Source organism: Thalia democratica, chromosome 1 (assembly GCF_965202585.1).
Source record: "Thalia democratica chromosome 1, ktThaDemo2.hap1.1, whole genome shotgun sequence".
Classification (NCBI taxonomy): Eukaryota; Metazoa; Chordata; class Thaliacea; order Salpida; family Salpidae; genus Thalia; species Thalia democratica.
Window position 1 is genome coordinate 70,797,551 of NC_139165.1, and position 27,419 is coordinate 70,824,969.

Below are 27,419 nucleotides of genomic sequence, written 5' to 3' on the forward strand. Positions count from 1 at the left end.
TTATCTTAAGCTATAAAAAAGTTACTTTAATCAAATCAATTAAATAATAGTTTGGGTCTAACAAACCTTATCGAAGTACCAACTAATATAAATAGTATGGGAGGTACGTTGATTGATCAAATTTTATGGTTTATGTCCAGAAAAAGTAACTAATTCTAATGTATTACTATAAGATATATCAGACCATTTTCCATTTTATATTAAGCTAAAAAAAATCTGTTTAATTAACTATAACTTTATGCACAAAAATAAATATATTCAACACTTTTAAAAAATTAACACCACAAAATTTTAAATTAATGCTTCTCACATTCTCAACAAATATGAAACAGAATAAATTATTAAACCTAAAAACTCCTTAAATACCAACTTTGATTACTTAATAGACAAAGTAAAAAAGATTGCTGACCAAAATTTTCCAATTAAAAAAATTCTAAAGCTAAATTAAAATTAAAACCTAAACCCTTGATAACAAAAGAAATACTAAAGTCTATAAAAATAAAAGTAAGCCTCTGCAAAAACAATTTTTAATAACCGAGCTAAACTACAAGAGTACAAAAATATAGAAATAAACTTTAAAAACCATAACAAATTCTAAAAAAAGCATACTATGTAAACATGCTAAAAGTTCGTATATTAATACATCTAAGACTTAAGTAATAAATAACATCTCTTATAGACAAAAATACAGCTATTATCCACATAGGCTATATGTGAATCAAAATTTTTATACGAAACCAATAGATATAGTAAACAAACTAAATACTCATTTTTCTAAATTGTAAAGCAGACTTCAACTAACACAGATACCCTTCTAGGTTTTAATGACAATCTGAGAAATGTTAGTTTTTTTTTTTTTTGGTTTGATGTTACAGAAACTAAAGTATCTAAAACTACTAAAAGCTTGGATCCAAACAAAGTCAGTGGTGAGGATAGTATATCTGCAAAGATCCTTAAGAAACTAAACAATTTTACATTTCCAATACTAAGTGAATTAGTTAACCAAGCATTTTATGAAGGCGTATATCCAAATAGCCTAAAACTTGCAAAAGTGATACCAGTTTTTAAATCAGGATCAAAAACTTTACCAGGAAACTATAGACCTATTTCACTTCTACCTGATTTTAATAAAGTAATTGAAAAAGTAATCTACAGTCGCCTGTGCAGTTTTTTTTCTAAAACAATGTTTTAAACAATTCTCAGTTTAGCTTTAGACAGAGTCATTCCACAAAATTTTCTTTGTCAGAGTTTGTTGAAAGGTTCTGTCTAATTTTGATAAAGGAAACGCAGTTTGTGCAGTCTTTTTAGATTTAAGTAAAGCATTTTATAGGTTAGATAGAAATATCTTACTAAGGAAAGTAGAATGTTATGGTGTAAGATGCAATATGCATCTACTAATCAGTTCATATCTAGATGGAAGGAAACAGTTTGTTAGCTATGGAGGATATGAGTCAAACTGTGTAAAAATTGAAGTTGGAGGTCACAAGTTCAGTATTAGGACCGTTGTTATTCCTAATACATATAAATAAATGATTTACAGATTAATACCAGTCTTAACGTCCTCAACTTTGCAGATGATACAATGTTATACAAAACATTCAAAAAAGACACATACCTAAACGACAGTAAAAATTTTAAAACAGAACTTAGAAAGGTATCAGGTTAACTTATGGTAAGCAAAGTCAAACTAAGCCATGATAAAACCAGAAGTATGTTTTTACATCTATCAAAAAATAGCATTTGGAAAAATATAGATCTTAATGAGAAATAGATAAAACAATTATATAGAAAAAAAAGTTATAAATATTTGGATAAAATTATAGACAGAAATTTTAATTGATCAGAACATATAGAAACTATAAAACAAAAAAATATATTGGGTGTAATATATATAACAAGACATTTCTTAAGTTAAAAAGCATTATATTTGATCTTCAATTCTTTTTCAAGAGCAATGTTAAACATGGTTTGTTGTGCTGGGCAAAAGCAAACAAAAATGTATAAATGATATCAATGTTCTTATAAACAGAGAACTAAGATGCCTACATTATAAGAAATATGATGATAGTGTTAGAAAATTAAAAACTGAAAAAAAATATAATAAAAGTTATAAGTCTGTATTTATACGAATTTAGGTCTTTTTATGTTTAAACTTAAGAATATTTTGTTACCAGCTGCTTTTAATGATCACTTTAAAAGTGTTAAAAATATCCACAATTATTATACGAGGTCTTCAAAAAAAAAGATTTCCTACCTAGATTCAACAACAAAAGTGGCCAGAAGTTACTAGCTTACTAAGCTAGTAAATTATGGACTGAGCTACCATTATGTTTAAAAAACCTAAGTCATTTTGGAAAATTCAACGATGTAATTAAAATAATTTATTAAATAGTGATTATCAAGGTCATAAGTGATTATTGCATTGCTACTTGTTTATTTACTTTTGTTTAAGGATTTGATAATAAATGTCATCTACTACCCAATAATTTTAGTTCAAAAGTTGATTTGTTTGGTTACAATAACTGTGGTTCAGTCTAAGTTGCAGCATTTTCTATCTGGCAATTTTTTTAGTTTCAGCATTTTTACAAATTTCTTTATATTTGTTTATTTCTCTAGTATGCCCATATAAAAAATTAGTGATAGATGTACTTTTTAACAGAGAGTTAAGCATATAAATTATAAGCTTAGATTATTGTCTCAAGTTAACTTCTAGAAATTAAACTAGTTTTCTGAGGAAACCTAAAAAGATTTTTTTTGTGTTTGCAAATACTCTTTGTTTCTGTATATTTACATTTTTGGGCTTAGAAAAGTAGTTTAAAAATTAATAATTTAAGAAAAGGTTTTTTTTGTTAGTATCAACCATTTTTATTGCTTTTGTTTCGCTCTTTCTTTTTTCTCATCAAATGCATAGTATAACAGTACTTATTTTTATGGTATTATTTGTATAAGTTAAAATGAGTTTATGGTCTAATTCACTTCTTTATAAAGTAATGAAAATTATATAATGTTTTTATATTTATTTATTCAAATATAAACTTCTTTAAGTATTTCAATTAGTTAAAAAAGGGTAAAAAAAGTTTTGCTTTTAGCATAAAATACTGATAAAATTCTATGTAAAAGTGTTTCAGCTTATTAAAATTAGTTTTATTTTGAAATTTGTGACTTGTTTTTCAAGCATATTCATGTCTGCTATTAATATTGTTTATCTCGTTTTATAAATTAAGTTAAAGTTATTTTTTTAAGTGTAAAAATGTTTTCTACTTCTATTTTTATTCTTTTAAGTTTTAGTCTTTGCTTAGACTGTATTTTAATTTTATCTTTTTAGACAAATTTTTAAGTACAATATGAATAAAACTATTTTAAGCAAACACATATAAATTTAGTTAAATTAAACACTTAGTTAAATTTTGTTCAATTTTTTTTCTACTTTTTCATTTTATTGATTGTCTTAATTATTAAGCTTTAAAACTTCAGATAAAAAAAATTTTTTTTTAGCTTGTAAGAAAATGTAAAAGCATGTGGTGTACGACTCGATAACCGAAATGTTTTTTCGTACACCAGGTTCTTTGACCAAACTTTTTTAGCGTTTCATTAGCGTTTAATAAACAACACATATATATATTATCGATAAACATTTTTAAACATTAAAAACTTAAACTTTTTTTAGAAGACTTTTTTCAACATGAAAATAACTTTATTTAAACGGTAAAAACAGTTTTGCTAAAAATCAATTTTTGCTTAGACATCTATCTTGGTATAATTTCTCAAAAATGGATAAAGTTGTAAAAATTAAAATTTGTCTGCTTCCAGACTAATTGAGCACAACTTTTGTAAGGATAATTGGTGGGTTAGGATTTGCTTGATATATGTCTTAATCAAAAATGTTTCTCAATTTACTGTAAAGTTAAGAGCTTATTCAAAAAAATAATAATAATCAATACTAACAAAAAATGGGCAAAAACTGACATAAATAAACTTCAAAATTTTAGGGCTTACCGAATATTAAATTTGTTTAAATTAAGTTTTCTAAATATTGTTTTATAATCTTGTTGATAGCAGCACTCTTACTTAGGTTTGAAATATTAAAAAAAGGTATATAAAAAGTGTTTATAGTCTATTAAAAACCTATTAAAGTCTATTTATATTTTTACTGCTTAGCCTTAAAAACTAAATATTTTAAGGCGCTGGTAATGAGACCTAAATAATATAAAGAAACAAAAAGAATAGTTGCCAATGCGGCGATAAAAAAATCGCCATAAGTTAACTAATATAAAACTTAAGTTAGGGCAAACAAACTTATTTTGCATTAAAAGCTACTTTTTTATCAATCCGTCAACCATTTTTGGTTTAGTTGAAATTACTGCTTTAAAGCACAGTAAATGAATTTCTATAAGAAAAAAGCTACACTAATTGTCGAGCATAATATTTTGAATAAAAAAAACGTTTGTTTAGAATTTAGAACTCTTTATTTATATCTTAAATACTGCATTAAACAATTACTAACTAAAGTTTGCTGTTTAAATATAAAAATTGTTTAACAACATGTAGTTGTTTACTTTATATTCAGTCTTTTGTCGGCATGGCAACATTTACATTCTGGCAATCCTGCTGCCTAAACTCTACCACAAAAACTAAAATTAACTTCAAAATTAACGGAGTTTGTTTATTTTTTTTTCTTAATAAAAGTTTTTTTTCAAAAAATAAAATGAAACTTTTTTTCTTTACAAATTAAACATTTCATTCAACATCTAAAGTTTAAGCTTTGCTTTGATAATAAGAGTGTTTCATTTTATATTTTTAAAATTTTTACATTTCTTACAAATTATAAAGACCAATCACAGTTAAGTATTTTGAGTCATGTGACCTTAAGTTTCTCACTGTTTTGTAAGAACTTAAGAATTAACTGTTAAACTTTTTCAATGCCTGATAATTCCTTCCTCAAGTTTAAAAGGTCAACTGGATTATATTTCATTAATCTCATGGATTAAAGTGTGGTAGTTTTTATATTTTTTTAAAGAATTTAAATTTTTTATTGAATGAAATACTAGCTTTATATAGTTGTAGAAGTTTTTTTCTTGTGCTTGTTTAATACACAAAGTTTCTATTAAATTTAATATTTTTTTCATTTTTTTATAAATCTAAAATTAAGTAAAGTTAATAGCTATGCCCCTATTTTTTAAATTAAAATTACTACTTGTTATTATCTTCATTACATCTCTCATTTGTTTTGTTATTTTAAGTTGTATACACGTATTTTTGCAAACACAGCATTTTTATTAATTCAATCAAGCTCTTTGTTGTGGTTATCTAAACATATATTGTCAATAAAATTTACTTAGCCTGAGAAATATATATCATCATAGAAAATTTAATAATAATGACTTATCTAAATTAGTATAATGAAATGAACAATGCTTTCATATAATTTTCTATAGTTCTGCAATATCATTACATAATTGAACTGAAATTTAATAGGCTTAAATATTTGTTCAGTTTTTTAAGGGTTTTCACTTAGAGGCTATTGGGCTTATTTACTCTAATTAAAAACTTTCAGGGTTTTTGAAATATTCAAGCTCTTTGAATTTTTTTTAGAAACAACTCAGGTTAGTTTGAACTATTCTCAGAAATCTCAGGCTAGTTTTAATGACAATTGTTGTTTTTAAAACTTGTGTTTTTTCTTTCAAGGGTATTTACAGGGTTGCCACTTAACCTGGAAAAACCTGGAATTTGACAGTTTCAGGCAAAATAAAACCTGGAAAAAACCTGGAATTTGAGAAAAAAAAACCTGAAAAGACTTTGAATTTTGAATTTTGGTCTGGAATTTTAAAATTGTCACATGTTCATTAGTAAAATTTTGATTTGACTCAAAAAATCTATCATATAAATAAGAATTTTTTGTCATCATCAAAAATTTTTTTTTAAAACATTTAAAATAGTTTTACAGTATCTTTTCAATGTTTTTATTCTATTTAACACAGTTTCTTACTTTTAACTTAACTTTAAACTAAGAATAAACCCAAAAATGTGTACTTATAAAATCCTAGAAGAAATTTGGAAAACCTAGAAAGATTATGAAAAAACGAGTGGCAACCCTCAGGGTTGCCACTTTACCTAGAAACATGGAAAAGCCTGGAATTTGACAATTTAGGCTAAAATAACCTGGAATTTGAGAAATTTTGAAAAGACCTGGAAAAACCTGGAATTTTTAACAACTTTAACAATTTCAGTAGTAAAATTTCAGTTTGATACAAAAAATCTATCATATTATTAAAATTTTTTTGTTATCATCAAAAAGTTTTTTCTATTTAAAAACATATTTAAAGTAACTTTCAGTATCCTTTCAATGTTTTTATACTATTTAACATAGTTTCTTAAATTAAACTCAACTTAAAACTAAAAATAGACCCAATGTGTACTTTTAAAAACCTGGAAGAAATTTAGAAAACCTGGAAAAAAAATTGAAAAAACGAGTGGCAACCCTGAACCCTGTATTTATTTTTATTATAATGGAGTTTTTAAGTTTCCAGGCTTAAGTATCAGTTAACATAGTTTTATGGCTAATAATACTTTTTATTAATTTCACCACCTCTGGCTGACTTTGCCTAGTTTTTAGTCACTCAAGCTGGCTTATTTAGCTTTAAATCTTGGCAACTCTGTTGTAACCTTTGATATTTACTTAATAAGGTTTTTGGTTTGTTAAAACAACTCATATAAAATAAAATTAAATAGGTACATGTTGAATTAAAAAACTACACACATATATCTGTTTTATTAAAAAACTACACATTATCTAAATCCTAAGAAATGTGGCTAATTAAAGAGTAGTAAAAGTTGTAAATAAGAAAATTGTTATAAATACATAATCCCAAGACATTAATTTTTTAATTAACCGTCCCAAAAAAGAGTATGGAACTGATTTATCTTATATTTTTTAATCACTGTATGCTGTTTATAAACTTGATGTTTAACACTTTGAAACAGCCACTCCTACACTATTAGTGATATCAGAAGCATGATGTATAAAATATTAAATTTTGATTTTGCACCATTTATTAAAAAGTATATTGGTCTTAGTGTAACACTAATTTTATATAGAAAAAATACTAAAAATCTTCTAAATGTGTCTGTAATTTTTTTTCTTTAATTGTTTTTCATTAAGTTCTGTCAATTCAAAATAATAGTTAAAATTTTAAATTATATGATATGTGTTTGCCATTAATATAGTTTGTTAAGGTCACAGGGTGGGTAAGACATCATTTTTACATAATGATCTTAATTTAATGATCTTTAACTTAACTTGCAGCTGCTTTATACTGCTTTGTAAAATACAAATTAGTTTTTGAGATATGGTGGTACAAAGTTGGAAAGCTTCATAAGTTCTTTATTCAAAGATCAAAGTAAAAAGGCAAAAAAAAAAAACTATTTCATTAAAAACCTATCTTTTCCTACAGTATTCAAGTAATCTTTCTAAAACTTTCTCAGTTTAATCTCAAGTAAATAATTATTATTACTATGATAATATTTTTTTATCTTGATCAGAAAAAAATACTGATAATTATCTTTATTTTGGTTACAAAATTTTTTAATTTATTTTTTTATAATTCTTACAATAAGATTTCTGTTAATGCTAGGATGTTTCCTTAAAGTTCTAGGTTATAAATTAAAAACAAGGGAGGAGATGGATTTTTAGCATTAAAAAACATGAAAAATTTGCAATGAATTTTTTTTGTTCTATTTATTTGTATTGGAAATTTTTTACACAACTGACAATATTTAAATATATGAATAATATTTTTATTTTCTGTGAAAAGTATCTAACAGTATATAATTAAAGCTTTCATTGGGTCTTATATAAGTTAAAAAAAGTTGTTGTATCCCCTATTATGGCCTTAACTCAATTTAGGATCATTTCTGCTTAGTTAAAAGATAATTTTAAAATAATTTAATTTACTCAGAATAAAGTCAAGTTTATGTAATTATTTCACTAAAATGTAATCACAAATTAGCACTTAAAAGAGTTGCCAAAAAAAAATGGAATCAAGAAATTTGACAATTTGACTTGAACATTGTAATAGAGAAATTTAAAAAAAAACCTGTAATTTTGAATAACCTTAAAAAACCTAGTATTTTAAACAATTTTCTCATGTTAATAGGGTTCCACTTTACCTGGAAAACTTCTACATTTTTTGAGATAACTTCCTCAAAGTTTCAGAAAATGTTACTTGCATATTTAGAAAATTCTGTTGCAAGGAAATATTAAAAAAGTAAGAAATTGAAATTTTATATAAACTAAACAAAAAACTGTTTTTTTTTAATTTTTTTGTTATAAAAAATGAATTTTTTAAATTTTGTTCCTAAGGAATTTTCTAATAGTTGCAAGGAATATTTCCTGAAAATTTAATGTAGTTATCTGAAAAAACATAGGAGAGTTTTTTAGTGAAATAATGTATTTTCCTGTTGTAGTTTGCGTCTCCCATAAGGAGCCTATTGTTGCCTCCGACTTTTACCGGCCATATCACAAAAATAGTTTTGAATTTTAAAAAACTGCAAAAAGCATCTTGTAGTTTAGTAAAAACAATATAAAATAAGATCAAACTAAAAAAGTGTTTGAATAGCAACTTTAACTAGTTTACAAGCAGAAATAAGTCATCATGTTGAAAGTTTACTGTTTAAATCTAGTTAAAATAAATTTTAAGCTTTGACTTTAGGACATAAGGGACTTTATATTCTTTTGTTTAAAAGTTGGTGTTATTTATCACATTGATTTTGTTTCTAATGATTTTTGTAATAAACTAAAAATTATTACATTAGTTTTCAAACTTTTTTCTTTATAAAACAGACATTTTCTTAACTTTTATATGTTTGACAATATTTAAGTTTTGCTTTGATAATAAAAGTGTTTCATTTTGTATTTTTTAAAATTTTAACATCCTCAAATTTAATAAAGACCAATCATAGTCAAGTATTTTATGTCATGTGACATCAAGTTTCAAGAGCTCACTGTTTAATTATTATAATGGTTAGTTTCCCTTTCTTAAGTTTGAAAGTTCAAGTGGTTAGTTAATTTTTGTGAATGAATTTAGGTAGTTTTTTTAATTTTATATTAAACTTTCTCAATATAATCTTCATAAAATTAATGACAACTTGAAGAAAAGTGTTTTTAGTTTCATACAGAAAGTATCTTGTAAACAATTATTTTAATAAAGTATTAAATATTTTTTTTTCAACCTTGTTAAACTTATTCTAAATATTGCTAAGGACATTTCCAGTTTTAGGTAAAATGCTATAAAAACGTAGGAACTAACTTATTAGTAGTGATGTACTGGACCCACAATTTTGGGTCCAGCCGGAACCAGATCCCAACTATTTTTTTAATTAGAATCCGGCCGGAACCAGTGCATGATTTTCTTTTTAAATTAAGATCCGGCCGGAACCGGACCCAAATATTTTTTAAAATTAAAATCTGGACGGATCTGGAAACGGATTCTTAATACTCTAACTTATTTGTAATGTAAGTAGTATAAAAACTACTATGTACAATAATGCAATTTTATATAACTAACTACTAACTAAGTACAATTGTGTAAACTTTATCTTTTATGTGTTATATCTAGCTATATACTTTTGAATGTTGAAAAATTATAGTTTAAAAAAAATTTAGACTAAAAGCATTAATGTGCTGCTAAAATAATTAAATAATAAGAAAGATTATGATATGTTATCAAGGTATAGTTAAGATTAAGGCCTAGTTAAGATTAAACAGTTAAAAATAGTAGCTGGTATTTTTGCTAATTTTCTGAACAATATTTACATTTAAATTTTATTAAATTAAAAGAACAAAAGAAAAACTTGAAATTGAAAGAACAATAAAAAAATTAAAATATCTTTGCTAAACTTATAAACTTTCCATGATTTTTGGCAACCAGAATATCACCTAATTTTAGCTAATATCAGGGCCACTCTTTGATTCATAAAAACTAACCTCAGTGATTATAAATTTTCCTGACAAAGGCTGAGGTTTTGGAAAACCAAAAAAATAAATACTTAAGGCTGACAAGCTTATCAATCAGTGAAACAGCTAGCCACAAGGTTAAACATTTTAAGTAATGTTTACAATTAAGGCTAAAGGGGGTTAAGCACTTTTTTTATAAATTGATATTATTTAATAGAATACTATCTTAGCTACTAGATGCTTTTTACAGCTTTACAGAATTCAAAGTAGTTTTTGAGATATAAGTGGTCAAAGCCGGAGGGTTCCTTAGGGACCTAATGAAAGGCGCAAGCTAAAAACGCGGAAATATCCATTTCACTAAAAATCTATTTCCTCCTAGGTTTTTTAAGATAGGTACCTCAAATTTTCAAAGAAATATTCCTTACACAGTTTAAGGGCATAGGGGGGGTAAACACCCTTTTTTGGTTTTTGATCTTATTTTATGTAGTTTTTACTAAGCTACAAGATGTTTTTTACAGATTAAAAAAAATCAAAATAATTTTTGAGATATAGCTGGTCAAAGTCAGAGGCAACAATAGGTTCCTTATGGGAGGCGCAAACTAAAACGGCAAATCACTAAAAATCTATCTTCTCCTACGTTTTTTGAGATAACTACCTCAAATTTTCAGGAAATGTTCCTTGCAATATTTAGAAAATTCTGTCAGAACAGATTTAAAAAAAATTAAAAAATAAAAATTTTATAACAAAAAAACAAAAAAAAACTTTTTTTTGTTTATTTTTTTAATAAAATTTTTATTTTTTAATTTTTTAAAAATTCCTTCCGACAGAATTTTCTAAATATATCAAGGAACATTTCCTGAAAATTTAATTTTTGAACGTATTTTCTGACAAAAATGACTCTTTAATTTACACAGGGTTTGTTTTTGAAAAATTATTTTTCTGTTTGCTCTTTTTTACTAACTAGATCCAAATTGGCCAGATCTCTGTTAGGATCCGGCCGGACCTGGACTTTTTTTTTTCAAATAAGAATCCGGCCAGAACCAAATCTGGATTTTTTTTATATCACAATCCGGCTGGATCCAGATATTAGACAAAAATAGCAATATCCGGCTGAATCCGGACCCGGATATTGAGTCCGGTACATCACTACTTATTAGTAAATTTTCAAATATCTAGAAAGTTCATTACAAGTTTTTTTCCTCCATATGTTAGTATTGGAAAAAAAAAACTGAGAGGTACTCCAAATTCTGTCAAAATTAAAAATTTATATTATGAGTACCTTTAAGGTGTACCTTATGCTATCATACAAGGGCCATTGTTAGTTTAGAAAATATATACAGCCTAAAATGGCCTTAAATAGTTAAACAACAAAAAATTTAACTTTTCATTACAGAATTTTTTGAAATTAATCAAAAACCATGTTTTATATCAATTGCTTAGTTTTCAAAATTCAAGTAGTTTTTATGATGCCTTGTTATGAAATTTTTTAATACTAAATATGCAATTTTAAACATATCACTTCTATTCCTAAACTAAGAAAATTGATTCCTTAAAAAGTATAATTTGGTAAGTAAAGTTTTTGAGATGTAATTTTGACATACACAAAAATTAATCAGTTAAAAAAAAACTGAAGCATATATTTTCTTCTTTCCAAAACAAGTTGATGAAAAAAAATATTTAAAACTTTCAGTATAAAATAGTTCCAATAAATTTTAAATCAGTGATAAGCATTTTATACATTTTACAATTCTTTAAATAAAGTAAAGTTGTGCAAAATATGCTGCACTTCTTTAAACTCATGATTACTGAAGATAATAAAGTATTTTGATAAATATTTTAATGAAGTTTACAATCTAAACTGTTAAGTTTAGTTGCTTTTTAAATAAAAACATAGCTGAAAAAAATACATATTGTATAAAAAAAAACAGTTTGTATCAAAAGCAAATTGGTAGTAAATAAAAAGAGCATAAATATATTTGCAGTTTTTTAATTCTAAATTTTATATAAAATTTTAATAAGTGGGTTGTCTTTGAATCATGTCAATGAATAATGGATCAGAAATAGCTACCAATAGCACTGAAACTATGGCCAAGCTTATAGCCCTTGAAAATAGAACTGGTTACAGTGAGTTTCTAACTTTATTTTGGTTTTTTAAGTAGTATGTAAAAATATATATAATCATTAAATTATTCGTTTGATATAATTAAATAACATACATTAAACAACAGTTGAAACTTTATGTTAAAAGTGTAAAGTCTAATTACAATTGAAAATAAAATCATTGATAAGTTATCAAACAAAATAGTGAATAAAATAAACTATTTTTTATTAAGGAATGCAACAATTTAATGGCCAACGTAAGTTTTGGAATCCAAATTGGGATAAATCCATCCCACCAAGAGGGTGTGAAGTTTTTGTGGGCAAAATCCCACGGGACTTGTATGAGGATGAATTAGTACCGGTTTTTGAAGAGGTTTAGTTTAGTTTTTACTTATTCTGTTCCACATCTTAAACAAATGCAATAAATTAATTTGATTTTGAGTATTCAAGCCTTAAAGGTTAATACTTTAATTTATAATATAGCTGCCCATATTTTTTTTGTAATTAAGGTTATACCCTTTTATAGATAGGACAAATTTATGAATTGCGCCTAATGATGGATTTCAGTGGTTACAACAGAGGATACGCGTTTGTGTGCTTCACATGCACTGATCATGCGAAAGCAGCTATTGAAAGACTGGACAACTATGAAATTCGTCCTGGTCTAAGAATTGGTGTTTGCAAGAGTGTTGACAATTGCAAGTATGATGTTGTGTAAATTTTTGTATGGTTATTATTTTTTAAGTTAAAATTTTTATATAATGTTGTCTGTAACATTCTGTAAAAATTTGAAATGTGTTATAACAAAGTTTCCAACAAGTACATTGAATAAGCTAATAATTTACAGGCTGTTTGTTAATGGACTTCCAAAAGACAAGTCACAGCAAGAGATTCAACAGGCTATGTCAGAAGTTTCTGAAGATGTCAGTGATGTTATAGTACATCCTGGAAGTAATCCAGGTAAGATTAATGTGTTTTACCATAGTTTTACTTAATGGTTTGGTGTTTGATTTATATCTTAAGTTTCTTAGGTTTAGTTTCTAGTATATTTAATTTTACAAAGTAAGCTTAAAATTGCAAAAATAAAAGCGTTATGGTTATACTTAAATTACATTCATAAACAAGTTATCTATAATAAGTTTTTATTTTGAGAAAAAGTAATGGTTATACTTTACATTTATAAACCAGTTTGCTATAATTAGTTTTTTAATTTGAGAAAAAGAAGTTAAGCTCTATCTTCTTTGAGTCACATTAACTACATCTGTAATCTATTAAAACAGTAATGTAAGAAAAATAATTTTATTTTCATGTATATACATATTTGCCCAGGTGAAAAAAATCGCGGATTTGCATTTGTTGAATATCAAACTCATCGTGCAGCAGCCATGGCCCGTAGGAAGTTAATGCCAGGTAGAATAACAATATTCGGCAGTGAGGTTGTTACTGACTGGGCTGAGCCTGAAACGGATGTTAGTTAAAATTACATTACATTGTTGACTAAAAGTATTTTTACACTTTTAATAAAAAATCTTTTTTATTTTTAAGATTTAAAACTAAATTTATTTAGCATTTCTTATTGTTTTAAGCATGAAGTTGACACTTCATTATTATAGTAATTTGCAACTATTAAGTTTGAAAAAATTTTCATAGTATGTTTTATTTATTAAATATACAATAAAAATATATAAATAATTATTTATTATCTAGATGAATGACACTTTAAGTCGCATAAAAAACGTTTATGTGCGTAACTTAAAGCTTACCACCACTGAATCAGCAATTTACTTTGCATTCAACGCTGTCCGGCCCAATGCAATTGAACGCGTGAAGAAAATTCAAGATCGAGATTATGCTTTTGTTCACTTTTTAAAGAGAGAAGACGCTTTGTTTGCCATTCAAGTTTGTATTTGGTTAAGTTTAATAGTAAAAATTTATAAAATATAATTTGTTGTTCGAAATATCGCATTACAACAAATCTAAATGCATTATTTAAATTTTCAGGCAATGAATGGCCAAAAAATTGACGGTCAGGAAGTTCAGGTCTCACTTGCAAAGCCTCCATCTAATAAAAACGATACACTCAACAGCATACTTCAAAACTTTAGCATCCAAAAACAAACTGGTTAATTGATTAATTATTTTTAAAAATTTCTCATTTTAAAATAATTGTTTTGTAAAATTATGCCTAAAGAAATAAAGTTTGAATAGTTGAAACTTAATTAGCTAACTATACCTAGTTAAACTAGAAAATAATTGTAATTTCAATTACCAAAAACTTTTATTATGAACATTTTTAAGCTCAAAGATCATCTTACCCACCAATGGTTAATGCAGTAAACAATAACTCAATTGTCCAAGATCGCTTAAATTCACTGCTTCTTCATAACCCAAACAACATTGTCAACCAACAACAGCATTTGCTAAACCAACTCACCAATAACTACCCTTTGATGCAGCCACAACAAGACTTATCAAATCCATTCAACAGAAATGTGAGTAACAAATTAGTTTTGTGTTTTGTATAAAGGAACTATTTAAATAAATTAAAGCAATTAATTTAAAATTCTTAACTAATTTAGAAAATAATTATTTATATGTCTAATAAGTTAAATATGTCCGTTTTTATTAATCTTAGACAAAATATTTACAAAACTTAGATTAAAATAAAGTATTTTTATGTAATGAATTTTTGACTAGAATAACTGAGAAAAAATTATTGAAAATGATTTGATACAAACATATAACTAAATTTGTTAATTCTATAGCCACAAATTTCTGCATTGAGTTCATTGCAACTACCCTCGCAAAGTCTTGCAAACGTTTACCAGCAGCAGATCAACCAGAAAGCAGCAGCCGCTGCCGCATTGAACCAACTGGCAAACCAGGCGCAGCTGGCACAACTGCAAAATTATTCTCAGCTGCCCCAGCTGAACCGAAACTCGTTCGCGTCGCCCGTTCCATTTGCCCCTTCGATGAACAATTTGCAGCACGACCTAATGGGCAATCCTCTACTTCAGTCGACTTCTCAAATGAACCACGCGTTGCTGAATCAAGTTACTGATAACTTGAGCCCATTGACTGCTCTTGAAAATCTCTCCAAAATACATGATCCAGTGGTTAGAACATATTAGATATTTACACAATGTTTTGATACAACTTAGAATTTTTTTTGTTAAAATTTTTGTTATTATTATTATTATTATTATTATTATTAATATTATTATTATTAAAGTTTGATGCATTTTGCTTCATTTTACAAAGAAAAAGAATGTTTAAAAAGCTTTTATTTTACTTTAGGCCTATTTGGATGAGATAAGTGAGCTGTTTTTAAATGGAGCAAGGCCAGTTTACAGTGTTTTCACAGAAAGCCTAATAGGAAAAACCTTCTACGTGTTCAAGGTATTTTTTATGGGTAAAACATATACTCCAACACCTGCACATTATTCTGAAGATTTGATGGAGGCAAAAACGAATGCTGCAAAATATGTTATGAATGAAACTGGTTTGCAAAATTTTTGCTAATTTATCTATCACATAATAAGTCACAAAGACTGTTTGATTAAGCTTAACAATTAATTTTATGATTAAACAAAGGTTTTATTAGTTTCCTATGAGATATATGTATATATTTCTACAATTTGAATTTAATATCTGCAGTTATTAGATTGAGGGCATAGTTAATATTTGTTAAAATTTCAACAGATCCTTGGCTATGGAAACAGATATCGACACTTTTAGGAAATGGCAATGTAAATAGTTTGGTTCAGCGCAACAACTTGAGTTTTCAACGAAACCACCTGTCAAGTTTGAATGGTAGAACAGCCCAGAACGGTATATTGAATGGCAACGACGACTTTTTAAGCACTGCACTCAAGCAAAATCTTCAGAACAAGCTCAACAACCAGCTTGATCAGGATGCGTCCAGTAGCAATGGGGTCTTCAACACAAACTCTCCACTTTGGAACTCACCCGTTGTTCAATCGTCAAAGGTAAGTTATTGTTGAGCTACTTTAAAAATTGTACGGTTAAAGTTATAAATTTAATTATTTAATTATACCACAAGTTTGTTTTGTTGTTTGTAAATGTATTAACATTAAGTAGTTGAAAAAACAGACATTAAGTTAAGTAACTACATTTTCAAGAGTAAGCCATTTTGATTATTTATTTTTAACTGCAAAGTTCATGGTAAAATGAAGTTAATTTTAAAGTATTTAGATCTATATAGTTACTTCATTTGAATGAATTAGTTTTAATCTGTAAGACATCAGGTCTTTAAAGCGGTTAAATAGAAATAGTCAATTATTTTGAAAGTGTTTAATTCATGTAATGTGTAGTTAGTTTATTAATGTAATTGTTGTAATTTCAAAACCAGAAAGTAATGTTATTTGATAGTCTGAAAAGGTTAACAATAAACAGTTTTTCATTGCTAACATTTAATGTCTGATTAGCTTTTAAATAAAGTATAATTCTATAACATATATTAAGTTATTAGCCATGTGGAAATTTACCTCAACATTGTTATGTTTTAAGTATATACCTAAGTACTGTCATTAGTGGTTATGAGTTTCGTTAAGCAAAAAAAGTCACAAGCACGTTTATTTATTTTATTTCAACAGCTATTGTCGAGTTTAGCAGTGAGCGCGCAGCCGGAAATCCCAACAAGAAACACTTTGAACAACGGGGCGTTAATTGGAGGTGGAGACTCTTTTCTGTCGTCCAGCAATGACAAAAACAAACAGGTGGGAGTGATTTCACCACCTAACAAGGCGGTTTCTTCGAACAGTGTCCTCAATTCTAACACGGATAACTTTTATCATTCTTTGTTGAATGATGACAATAAGTTGTTGGAAGATTTCAGAAGTGTATCTCTAGCTCAAGTATGTTTTGTATTAGCTTTTAGGTATATTAAGAAGTGTTGTAGTTTTAGATAATGTTTTGTAAACTTAAGCCTGAAACGTACAAACATATTTACAAAACTGAAAAAGAATTAGTAATTTTATATAAGCTTAATCTAAATAATAAAAAGATTAGCCTAAAAGATATTTGATTACAAGTTTTAGACTTAATATTTGTTTAGCTAGTTAATTTTGTCTACTACATAGTTTTTAGTTCTAAGAAAAATACCAAAAAAATCTTTTAAAACATTACAATGCACAAGCAGGATACAAAAGACTTTGAAGGCATGAGCGGTGCGAACGGTTTGAACAGTTTGTACAACTCGTACCCAGTCGCAGCTAGCGGAGACAGCAGGGCTCAGGATTCTAGCCAGAACGTCGGTTCAAGCGGGTTCATGCCCCTCCACGACATTCCCAGCAGCCAGAATAAAGACATTTTTTCTTAGAATACTAGCAAGTAATGTATTTTAAGCTATTGAAGTATTTTTAGTATATACCTCAATGAAATTTCCCATGATATGTAGCTGTTTTGTTTTCACGATGCGTTAAAAATGTCTACTTAAAGGTAAAGGAAGCATAGCATGCGCCAAACTTTCTCATATAATATTCCCACACTTATTTTTTGTATTTTCTAATTAGATTACTTTTTATTTACTAATTACATTGAACTTTTGTGCATCAAAAATTGTTTAATATTTTGATGAAAATTATTTACTTATAATATGAAGTTGAAGCGGCGTTTAATTTCTAAATGTTAGCAAGTGCAGTGAAAAGTAAGACAGTTAAGTTGAAAAAAATTAGTAGCAAATAGATATATAAATTAGAAGTTGTTGTTCTTAGTGCATTCTGTTGAGTGTTGTTCAAATTATAAATCATGGTTATATTAAGTTATTTTATAATAAGATTTACTCATATGAAAATATATTTAAAAGTCAAGTTTAAAAGTAGTTGAACTAAAAATATATTTGCAGTCATAACTAAACAAAAAAATCAGCTTTTATTTAAATTTTATAATCTAAGTATTTTAATTAGTGTCATATACGCAACATTTAGTTTTAAGACTAGTTCATTAAAAAGTCTTACATACTGATAATATAATAGGTTAGATTTGTTTTATGTTCAATATTAGTATGTAAACTGTAAAACGAGTTGTTCAAAAGTCTCATCAATGGTTGAGCATAAAGTTTCTTAAATGTTCTGGAAACCAAGTAGGTCTTTCAATTCAATAAAATGTTTGAGGCTTTATTTTTAAATTTCATAGTTCTATTAAAATGTAAGTTAACCGCTGCTCAAGTTTTTTCAACAAAAACATTTCCTTGTCTATTCACTGCACTTGTTATCAGTTTCTTCAATCAAAAGAATAAGTATGTTTATGTAAACTTGGTTAGTATTATTTAATAATAGTTTAATTTGTGTAATCGAGATAAGGTTTTTTATGTGTTTAAAATCTACCTGATCGTTTTATTTTAAATAGTAAAATTAAGTGAAACCCCGGTATTTTATTGAAGAACCATTATTGTACGTTTGTTTTTATATGAATATTAGTTCTATACCAATAATAATTTTTTTATATTTCTCTACCCGAATTCTTTTATAAACATCATTGTTAGTTTTGATGAAAGTTGATCAGCTTTTTTCCACGTTATTTTAAGAGACTCTTTTACGCACCAATGCTCTACGCTACCAGTCTCCAGTACATTTATTCTAAGTAAATTGTTATGCTTTCGTTGTACATTTTGTTCGAGTTTTTTAAGACCGCTATTAAATGTCGGTGTTTGTTGAGTTCGTTAAAAAAAAAACTGAATAAATTATTTATTCTGAATTGTATGTTGTCCGATATATATTTTTAAAGTTCTTATTTTTATAAAATATTTGCAAGAAAATACAACTTTGTTATCTTGTCTAAGTTCATCAAAGCAACCTTTTATAATTGAGGTATTTTCCCAATGTTTTACGTAGTAAAGATAATGAGTTGTATATACTTAGACATTATAATTAAATTACGACTAAGAGCTTATAATTGTCAATGAGGTAGGATCAGAAAAAACAAATTAATTTTAAACTGTCACAAACAATTAATTACAGTAAGGACTAAATTTACTTAATTATAATTACATATTTGTTAAAAGATAATAAATTAACAATTTAAAAAAATCGTTATTTTAAATCTAATTTAAAGTTGGTTGCTTTAATCAATGTCGAAAAACTGTTAGTAAATCACTAAAATTTACTATCCTACTTTTTACAGATAATAGTATGCTGAATTTATATAAAGTTTAGTCAAAACTTAATCTTTATAGTCTAGATTTTGAAAGCTTGGTTGTGCTAAGAAAGCAACTTTTAATGCATTCGTTAAGGTACTTAAGACTCGGGGTTGTCAATAAACCTGGAATTTTGAACAAAAGTCGTAAAAAAAATTGAAATTTTTACATTTTAAGTATAAGATCGCGATTAGATACGTAGAATCTATTATGTATATTGTAGAATGTAGATCAACAAAAACATTGGCAAAAGTCTACAGAACCGAAGCCCCTGGACTTTCATATGCTGTGAGACCATCTCAAGTTTACAAGGTTTGATCATACCAATTCGATTATCAGACTACAAGCTTTCGGTAGGCTCAGACCGGTTTCGTCATAATCAGGACGGAACCGGTCTCAGTCTACCGAAAGCTTGTGGTCTAATGATCGAATTGGTATGATCAAAACTTGTTATTGTAGACAGATTCTTTTTGTATCGTTGAAAATTTTACACATAAAATAAAAATCATTTTAAGTAGCCTTACTTTTTCAAAACAGCTTTTTACCTTAATTTTGTGTTAACACTTAAGAAATCGACCAATAAACTTGGAAGAAAGTCAGAAAAATAGGAATGAATTTAAAAAAACTTTTTGTAATTCTGCTAGACTACTTATGTGATTATAGTAATGTCTGTAAAATGCAGACTCTTCTAAAAGTCTTATGTGTTAAATTTCAATTAATTTTATGAGCTGATACTGTAGCATTTTGAAAGTTTATGATCATACTATTACAGTAATAAAGATAAGACACCCTATGAATTAAAATCCAACGTGGTCTAAGAGTATAAATGCTCTTATGATAAGAGTATCCAGTATATTGGATTCACTTCACGACCATAATTAGAAAGAGTTAAAGAAAATTTAAAAGGCATAACAGCTTTATCTGACCACATTAGTAATTTTAATGATTGTATAAATGAAAAAATAACTGTTAATAATTTTGGAATTTTTAAAGAATATAGAAATAAATTTGAGATCGTGATAAGTGAACCTCTGCTCATTAAACGTTATAATCTAATTTTAAATAAACAATTAAGTAAGCCGGGTATCACCCATACACTAAAATTTTTTGATTAGTTTAATATACATTAGTTTAACAATGTGTAAATAATTATGTAACATATTATTTTTTTGTAGTCTATAATTTTAATTTATATATTGTATTACTTAAAATTTTTGTATACTTAGTTGTTTAACACTAATTTTTAGTTATTTCGAACAGTATTTTGTTGATAATGACTGACGAAAAGTCGAAACGTCGTCTGTGAATAAATTTTAAACTTGGAATGTGTTTCTCATCGAATTGGTATTTAAAAACTAATTAAGTGTTTAATTTTTATATTATTTAGAAATATTTTTCAAATTGTTTCACCATAATACGCCCCTGGAAGATATTCAGTGTTGGCTAAAACTTGATTATAAAATAGGAGTTGGCCACATACGGCCCGCTGAGTGAAAATGACTGGACCGATCTTTTTTTAATTTTCAATGGAATCTGGCCCGCAGATAAAAATGACCGGCCCGCAAAGGTCAATATTAAAAAAAAATTGTATCATAATTTTACAAAACAAAACTGCAACAGTTTGAAATTTAATAAAACTTTTTAAAATGGCTATTCTATTTTATGTCTATGGATAAAAACATCATTTTATATAGATATTTTGTATTGTTCAAACCTAATTTAATATCTTTTTTTGAATTACCTTAGCAAAGTGTTCATTTAAATCTAATATTTTACATATCACCTTTGTCAATTATCATGTTAGTTCTATTAAAAGACATTATTTAAACAACTAACACGTCTAAATCTACATCTTAATTGTCAGACTTAGAAACTTTTTTAAATTAGAAGGATTAAAAAACATGATCAAGCGTATCCATATAACAAGATTTCTGCTGGAACCGAAACTTTTATTTTAACTAGAATCCTACTGGATCTCGGTTTAAAATTAGAATCAAGTCAGATCTGGATAATATTTTCAAATCAGCAATCGGCCGTATCCGAATCTAAAAAGACATTATCAGACTGGATCCGGTAAATCACTAATTCGAAATGCTCCTGCCCACCAAAGACTTTTTTTTTGGATCCGGCCTACCGATTGAAAACTTTGCCCACCCCTATTATAAAACAAACTATTAGTTTGAAACAAGTACTAAAAGTTTGAAATAAACTTATATTTGTTTAAATTTGAGTTTTTGATAGTAGAGCTTAGTTCTAATTCAAAGTAGTCTATAAGTTAAAGAAGAAAGTAAAGCATTAAGAAGCTTAACAACTAAAATTTGTTTAACACTTAAAAAACCCTGATGAAAATAGCGTGAAATATGTCTGGATTTTTGCACTGAGTGTCTTTTGTTTAAAATTAATTTTGACTTCGAATGTTTGTACTACTAAATACTAGTTTTAAGTTGAAAAAAAAATAGAACTAAAAAGCTTAAATAACTATAATTCATTAGAGAATTTTTTTTTTGAAACTGTAAAACTGAATTTATTCATTTTTAAGCTACTTAGCTAAAATATCAAAAAATGACATTAATATATGAAAATCTTTATGATTTTAAAATAAGTACATATTATATAAAGGTTACATGTAAATTCAAATAATGTATTGAAACTTAAATTGTTTGTTTTCGTACTTAAAATGACATGGAAAGGTTTCAAAAAATATATAATTACAAAAAATTTAAAAATAGTCAAAAACAAAATATCACGTTATAAAGTGCTAGGGAATATGCTTTAATATAACTCAAGTTTGAATTTTTATATAATTAAAACAAATAAAGTTTGTTTGAGATAAATTTATTTCCTATAAGTAAATAAGTGTAGTTAAACTTCAATAACTGTGTGAATTGAAATAAAATTGTAGCATCTATTTCTAAATCGTGCATAATCTTAATCAGTCTATTTATACTCACATTCTCAATTGAAAGTTTTGTGCAAATTAGTTAAAAGTTTTTGTTTTCAAACAAACTCTCACAAGTCATTAGTTTATTTTGACATTATAAACAACTTTTAAGTTTACCTTATTTCAGTTGTTTATAAAAGTTGAACTGCACAAAAATTATTTAACTTAACTACTTTTTATATATTTATAGCATTTTATTGTTCATAGTCAACATTTAAAAACTTAGAAAAGTAGCTCAAAAAATATACTAAAGTTAGTAATTTTATTATGAATCTTTTTTTATTTTTTGCAAAATTAAACCTTTTTTTTCTTTTTCAGAGGTAGTACAAGTTCCAAGAAACCATTTTAAATCCCTCCTGTATCAAAACATGTTTTCTTTATTTGCACTAGTTTTTTTTACTGCATTATTAACCAAGGAGATTGATGTTTTTCAGAAGTAAAATACTTTCAAAAAATTTATTAATGCTCAAAAATTACTAATTGCTTATTTTGCTTGTTGTTAAAAATCTGGGCGAAACAAGCTTTTTGGTGCATATACTAGCAATTTGTAGGTAGTTTACTTATTGAACTAATGTCAATTTTTCATGCTAAAATAATACCAAAATTCTAAGCAGTTCTGAAAAAATGTTGTGAAGTAGTCACTTATCTGCTAATTTATCTTCTTTTCCTCAAAACATTTATATTTTTTAGAGTCATTTTAAACTGTATAATTAGTTTTGCATGGACTAGAGGTGGGCAACGTACTACAACCAACATAAGGTATTGAAGTGTGTTATTTATGATAAATGCAAAAAGTGTTCATGTTCTTATACTTTAATAGATGTATCGAATACCTAGCTAAAAATGGTTTATTGTAATTACTAAAACTATTTTAAGATAAAAATGTAAAAACATTTTTTGTACCTAAAAAATAGACTAATATTGTTTATTGAACGATAGAAAAAGCGCTCAAAAAGTTCGGTCTAAGGACATGGTGTACAAAGGAACCTTTCGGTTATGCAGTCGTACACCACATGCTTATAAAGTTTCTTACGAGCTGTTACACATAGTTTTTTATCATCTAAATATTTAAATTTTTGGTAATAAAACAATCAGTTAAACAAAATTAAAAATAAAAGAAAATAAAACTAAACGAAAATTAACCGAATTTTGTGTTTAATAATGTACTATGAATCTTGTTTAGTAACATAAAAACTCAAAAATAAATATATACAACTTTGAATTAACTTTTAAAAAGAGATAAACAACACTAATAACAAACCTTTTAATTACTTGAACTATAGGTTACAACCTCTTCAAAGAAAGTAAAATGAACATTTTTACGAAATTTTTTTATAAGTATTTTGTGTTAAAAAGGTAATTTTATTTTATTGAATAATTTAACTTGAGCAGTAAAAATAATTTTACATTTGAACGGTTAAATCAACTTTTGTTAAATTTTTCAAGAATTTTAAAGTAGTGATTTTTGCAATAACTGAATTTAAATTTTATTACGAAAATATGAAGATAAGTACTATAAAATTCATGCTTTCAATAAGAAAAAAAAAAAAAACAAAAAAAAAAAACAATAATAATTTTAATAACAATGATATTAACAACAACAAATTTCCTTTTATTGAATATTTTTTTTCTTTTTTAAACACTTGTCCAAGTCTTAAACTGCAACAGTAGAAAGCAAACAACATTTGCAAACGTAGATAAGAAGAGTTTTTCTTTTGATTTCCTCAAAAAAAAGAGGTTTTTTAACATAAGTTTGCTTGAAACAGTAATCTCAGCTTACTACTTAAGTACTTTATTTTCTGTTAAAGTATAATATAAACATCTATAACTTTTTTTTTACACTTGTATGCTAAAAAAAATAAAAAAAAACAGTTTGTAAGCATAAAAAGTTTGTAAGTATTCGGAACTTAATTCAAAATAGTAATCTTAAAAAAAAATCTTAAAAATAACTAGACACAAAATGCTTAAACCTAGACTAAACCAATGTTATTGTAACCAAACAAATCAAATTTCAATCAAAAAAAAAAAAACAAAAATATAAAACAAAAATATAAAAAAATAAATGAAATTTAGGGTATTAAATGACAAATACAATTAATTCCTTAAACAAAAGTAAATAGACGAGTAGGAATGATGACTAATGACGTTGATAATCACTATTTAATAGATAACTTTTAAGTTCATCCTGAAACTTTTTAAAATGACTTATATTTTTTAAACATAATGGTAGCTTAGTCCATATTTATTCAAGCTAACTTCACACTCGTGTTTTTTAGAGTAAAAAATAACATTAAAATTCTCTTAATAAGATATATATATATACTTTAATACAATATAATGACTGTTAAGTGTTAAAGAAAATTAACTTGTCTTAGGGGCGTAAATTCAACTTTAAAGCTCTAAATAAACTGAGTACATCAAGGTTCATAGCAAAAAAAAAAAATAATTTAAACCTTACACTTACAAGTACCTAATAAAAAAACACCAGTTTATATCTTATTTTTATTACGATTTCCACCTTTGAGCTATATTTTTGCAACTTCTTACAACAAGTAAGCTCTGATCACCACGAAGCTCAACAAAATATTCCTCAAGCTAGGGTCGAGGCTGCTAGCAAAGCTGCACGTCACACCGTCACCGGCGAAACCCGGCAAGCACTTGCAGGTGAACTCAGCATCGGCTGACCGCTCGCACTCGGCATTTTCAGAGCATTCCAACCCGGCAAGCTGGCACTGGTGAGCATCTGTGCAAGCTGGCAGCTTGCATTCTACCACCCTCGAAAGTTCTTCCTTGCAGTCGCCCCTCGCGCACATTCTCGTTTCGGTTCTTTTTCCGGCGCCGCAAATTCCCACGCACTTGCCGAGTTTCCAGCCGGTGTAGGCAGGAGCATCTGTGTTCAACTTCAAAGTTAATAAAAGAGCAAATAGTTTCACGCTCTAGAAATATTGAAAAAAAGACTGATTTTGTAGTTTTTACTTTTTTTAGTAAATCTGTTCCGTTACATATAAATATCTTCGACTTATTATTTACAGGGTGTTTCGACTAATTAACAAAAAATATTAAACAATTGCAACCAAAAATCACCTAGTGAGTTTTTTTAATAAATATTAGTTAAAACAACGGGTTTTGTTTATTGATAGTTGTTCACCTATGTTCACCGTATTTTTACGAAGTTTGTGGGTCTATTAGGTTTAGAAATTTAAGATAATAAAAAAAATTTGGACTATCTATGCTAAAATAAGTCAAAAAATACTGAAATAAGTAAATCATTTAGCTTATTAAACACATTTTAAATCTATAAAAAGTATTAAGAGAAAATCTTAAGTTTATGAATTTTTGCAGACTTTTTTTTCTATAAGGGTTTTTTAATTTCAATGCTAACAACCACTGACAATAAATGGAGTGTGTCAATGTTTTTAACGAATACAAAACATATTGTACACACTTAAAAGGGATAAATAACAAACTGACCACTAGAATTGTTGGCAACCGGAGCCGGCCCATCTTCAATCCTCGTGCAGTTTACGCCGTCCCCTTTATACTCGACCAAACAAACGCACTTGTGTTCACCATCACTCATCTCGCATGCGGCGTGCGGCGAACAATGCAGAGACTTGCAAATGTCGTCGCCGGTCGGGCAAGGCTGCGACCTGCAAACCGCGATCCGGTGCAAGTCCTCGCTGCAGATCCCACCCAGACACTCCCTCGTGTCCTGCCTGGTTCCTTCTCCGCACGTCACGCTGCAACTTCCGATCTTCCAGTCTCCGTACAAGCCCTTGGCGATGCACTTCATGTCGAGCTCGTCGAAATTTCCGTCTTTTCCGCACACGCTCATGTCCGAGCCGCTACGCTGCTCATACCCGTGCGAGCAGAACAAGCTGAAAATTTCCCCCACTTTGAACTTGCCGCCGGGAGGTAAATTTTTCGTGTAGGTGTTGGGGGGCAGCTTTGGTAAGTCGCACTCCGTTATCGTCGTTTTGATCCAGTCCACGTAGAAGGAAATCCGCGTCCACACTTCGGGCGTCGCCTGGTTGCCGCAACCGTCCAGCCCGAAGCTCACCACTCCCCTGAGAACGTCGACTCCCCTGCTGTCGTCGCGACAGACCAGGGGACCGCCAGAGTCGCCGCGGCACACCCCGGTGGTAGCGTGAGGGTTGTTGGCGCAGATGTGCGAGTTCCTGATGTAGCTGCCGTAGGCGAAGAGGCAGTCGAACCGCTTCGACACGTACACAGTTCCCTCCTGAAGCGTACGGTCCGTGCTGTCGGCTTTCTCAGACTGGGTTTCCCCGAAGCCTGCGATCTCGCACGGCGTTCCCACCCCTGCCGTGTCACTGCTGCTCAGCGGTAGCGCCACCGGCTGGATAAACTTACTGGGTTTGAACTTATATTTGAGCTCTATAACGACCAGATCGTTGTTGTTGGGATCATAGTCTGGATGCTCGTACTTGGCTCTGGCAATGATGTTCTGCTCGTAGTTGAGAAATCTGGACGTCGGGTACCCGGCGTATACGTGGATGTTGTTGGCCGGGTGGTCGACGGTGCAGTGCGTTGCCGAGGCAACCCACTTGTCCCCGATGACGACGCAGCCGCAAATGAAGACTTCCTTCTGCGACTTTATCACGGCCAACGAGCAGTAGAAGTTCCATTTCCCTGGCGCCGCGTCATTGCCGCCGTATATTCTGCCTTCCAAGGTTTTGGCGTCAGAGTTGTCGTTAGCAAGCGCCAGAAGACTTAAGTTGAAAATTAGCAGTCCTACAAGTTTGTATTTATTTTTGACCATCGCCCGTATTATACTAAATCGTATTATACTAAATCGTATTATACTAAATCGCTTTTAGTTTTATTAGATTTCAACGACTTAGCTTAAAAATTTCGTTACTTAGTAACAGAAAAACAACTTTATATTTATGCATCAAGTCGTTTTAATAAATTAGGTGTAGATAAAAAGCAAGTTTTTATACTTGACGATTATTTTCATTCGATTTATTTTTAAGAAAATTGGGTAACTAAATTTCCCACTAAGTAGCAACAAGTTAAGCTTACAAGTTTATGATTTTACTAAAATATAACATTTATATATTTTTACTTTAATTTTTGTTATATTTTATGTTTTTGTAGTATTTTTTTATGTTTTATACAACTTTTAATGTGTTTTTTTAGAAAAAATAGTTTAAAGAAAAATCTTGTCAAATATTTTTCAAATAAATTCCAAGCACATAGTTTCAAATACTAATAACAAAATTAATCTATATTATTTTCCTGGACAAGAC

The 27,419-nt window shown here is 28.0% G+C and overlaps 1 protein-coding gene across 1 annotated transcript; it reads right to left on the bottom strand.

Annotated features, from left to right (window-relative positions):
- Positions 1 to 24,692: 24,692 nt before the first annotated feature.
- On the bottom strand, positions 24,693 to 26,929 carry LOC145838630 (uncharacterized). Its single transcript, XM_082946256.1, has 2 exons — positions 25,621 to 26,929; positions 24,693 to 25,039 (listed from the first exon to the last, which is right to left on the bottom strand). The coding sequence occupies exons 1-2, from the start codon at positions 26,927 to 26,929 to the stop codon at positions 24,693 to 24,695; spliced, it is 1,656 nt and encodes a 551-aa protein (XP_082802382.1).
- Positions 26,930 to 27,419: the final 490 nt, after the last annotated feature.

What these genes read in the sequence shown, in the direction of transcription:
- LOC145838630 (XM_082946256.1), bottom strand. Translation starts at nt 26,929, where the DNA reads ATGGTCAAAAATAAATACAAACTTGTAGGACTGCTAATTTTCAACTTA. An exon ending in GGTTGCCAACAATTCTAGTG is followed by an intron (nt 25,040 to 25,620) that starts GTCAGTTTGTTA and finishes AGTTGAACACAG; the next exon opens with ATGCTCCTGCCTACACCGGC.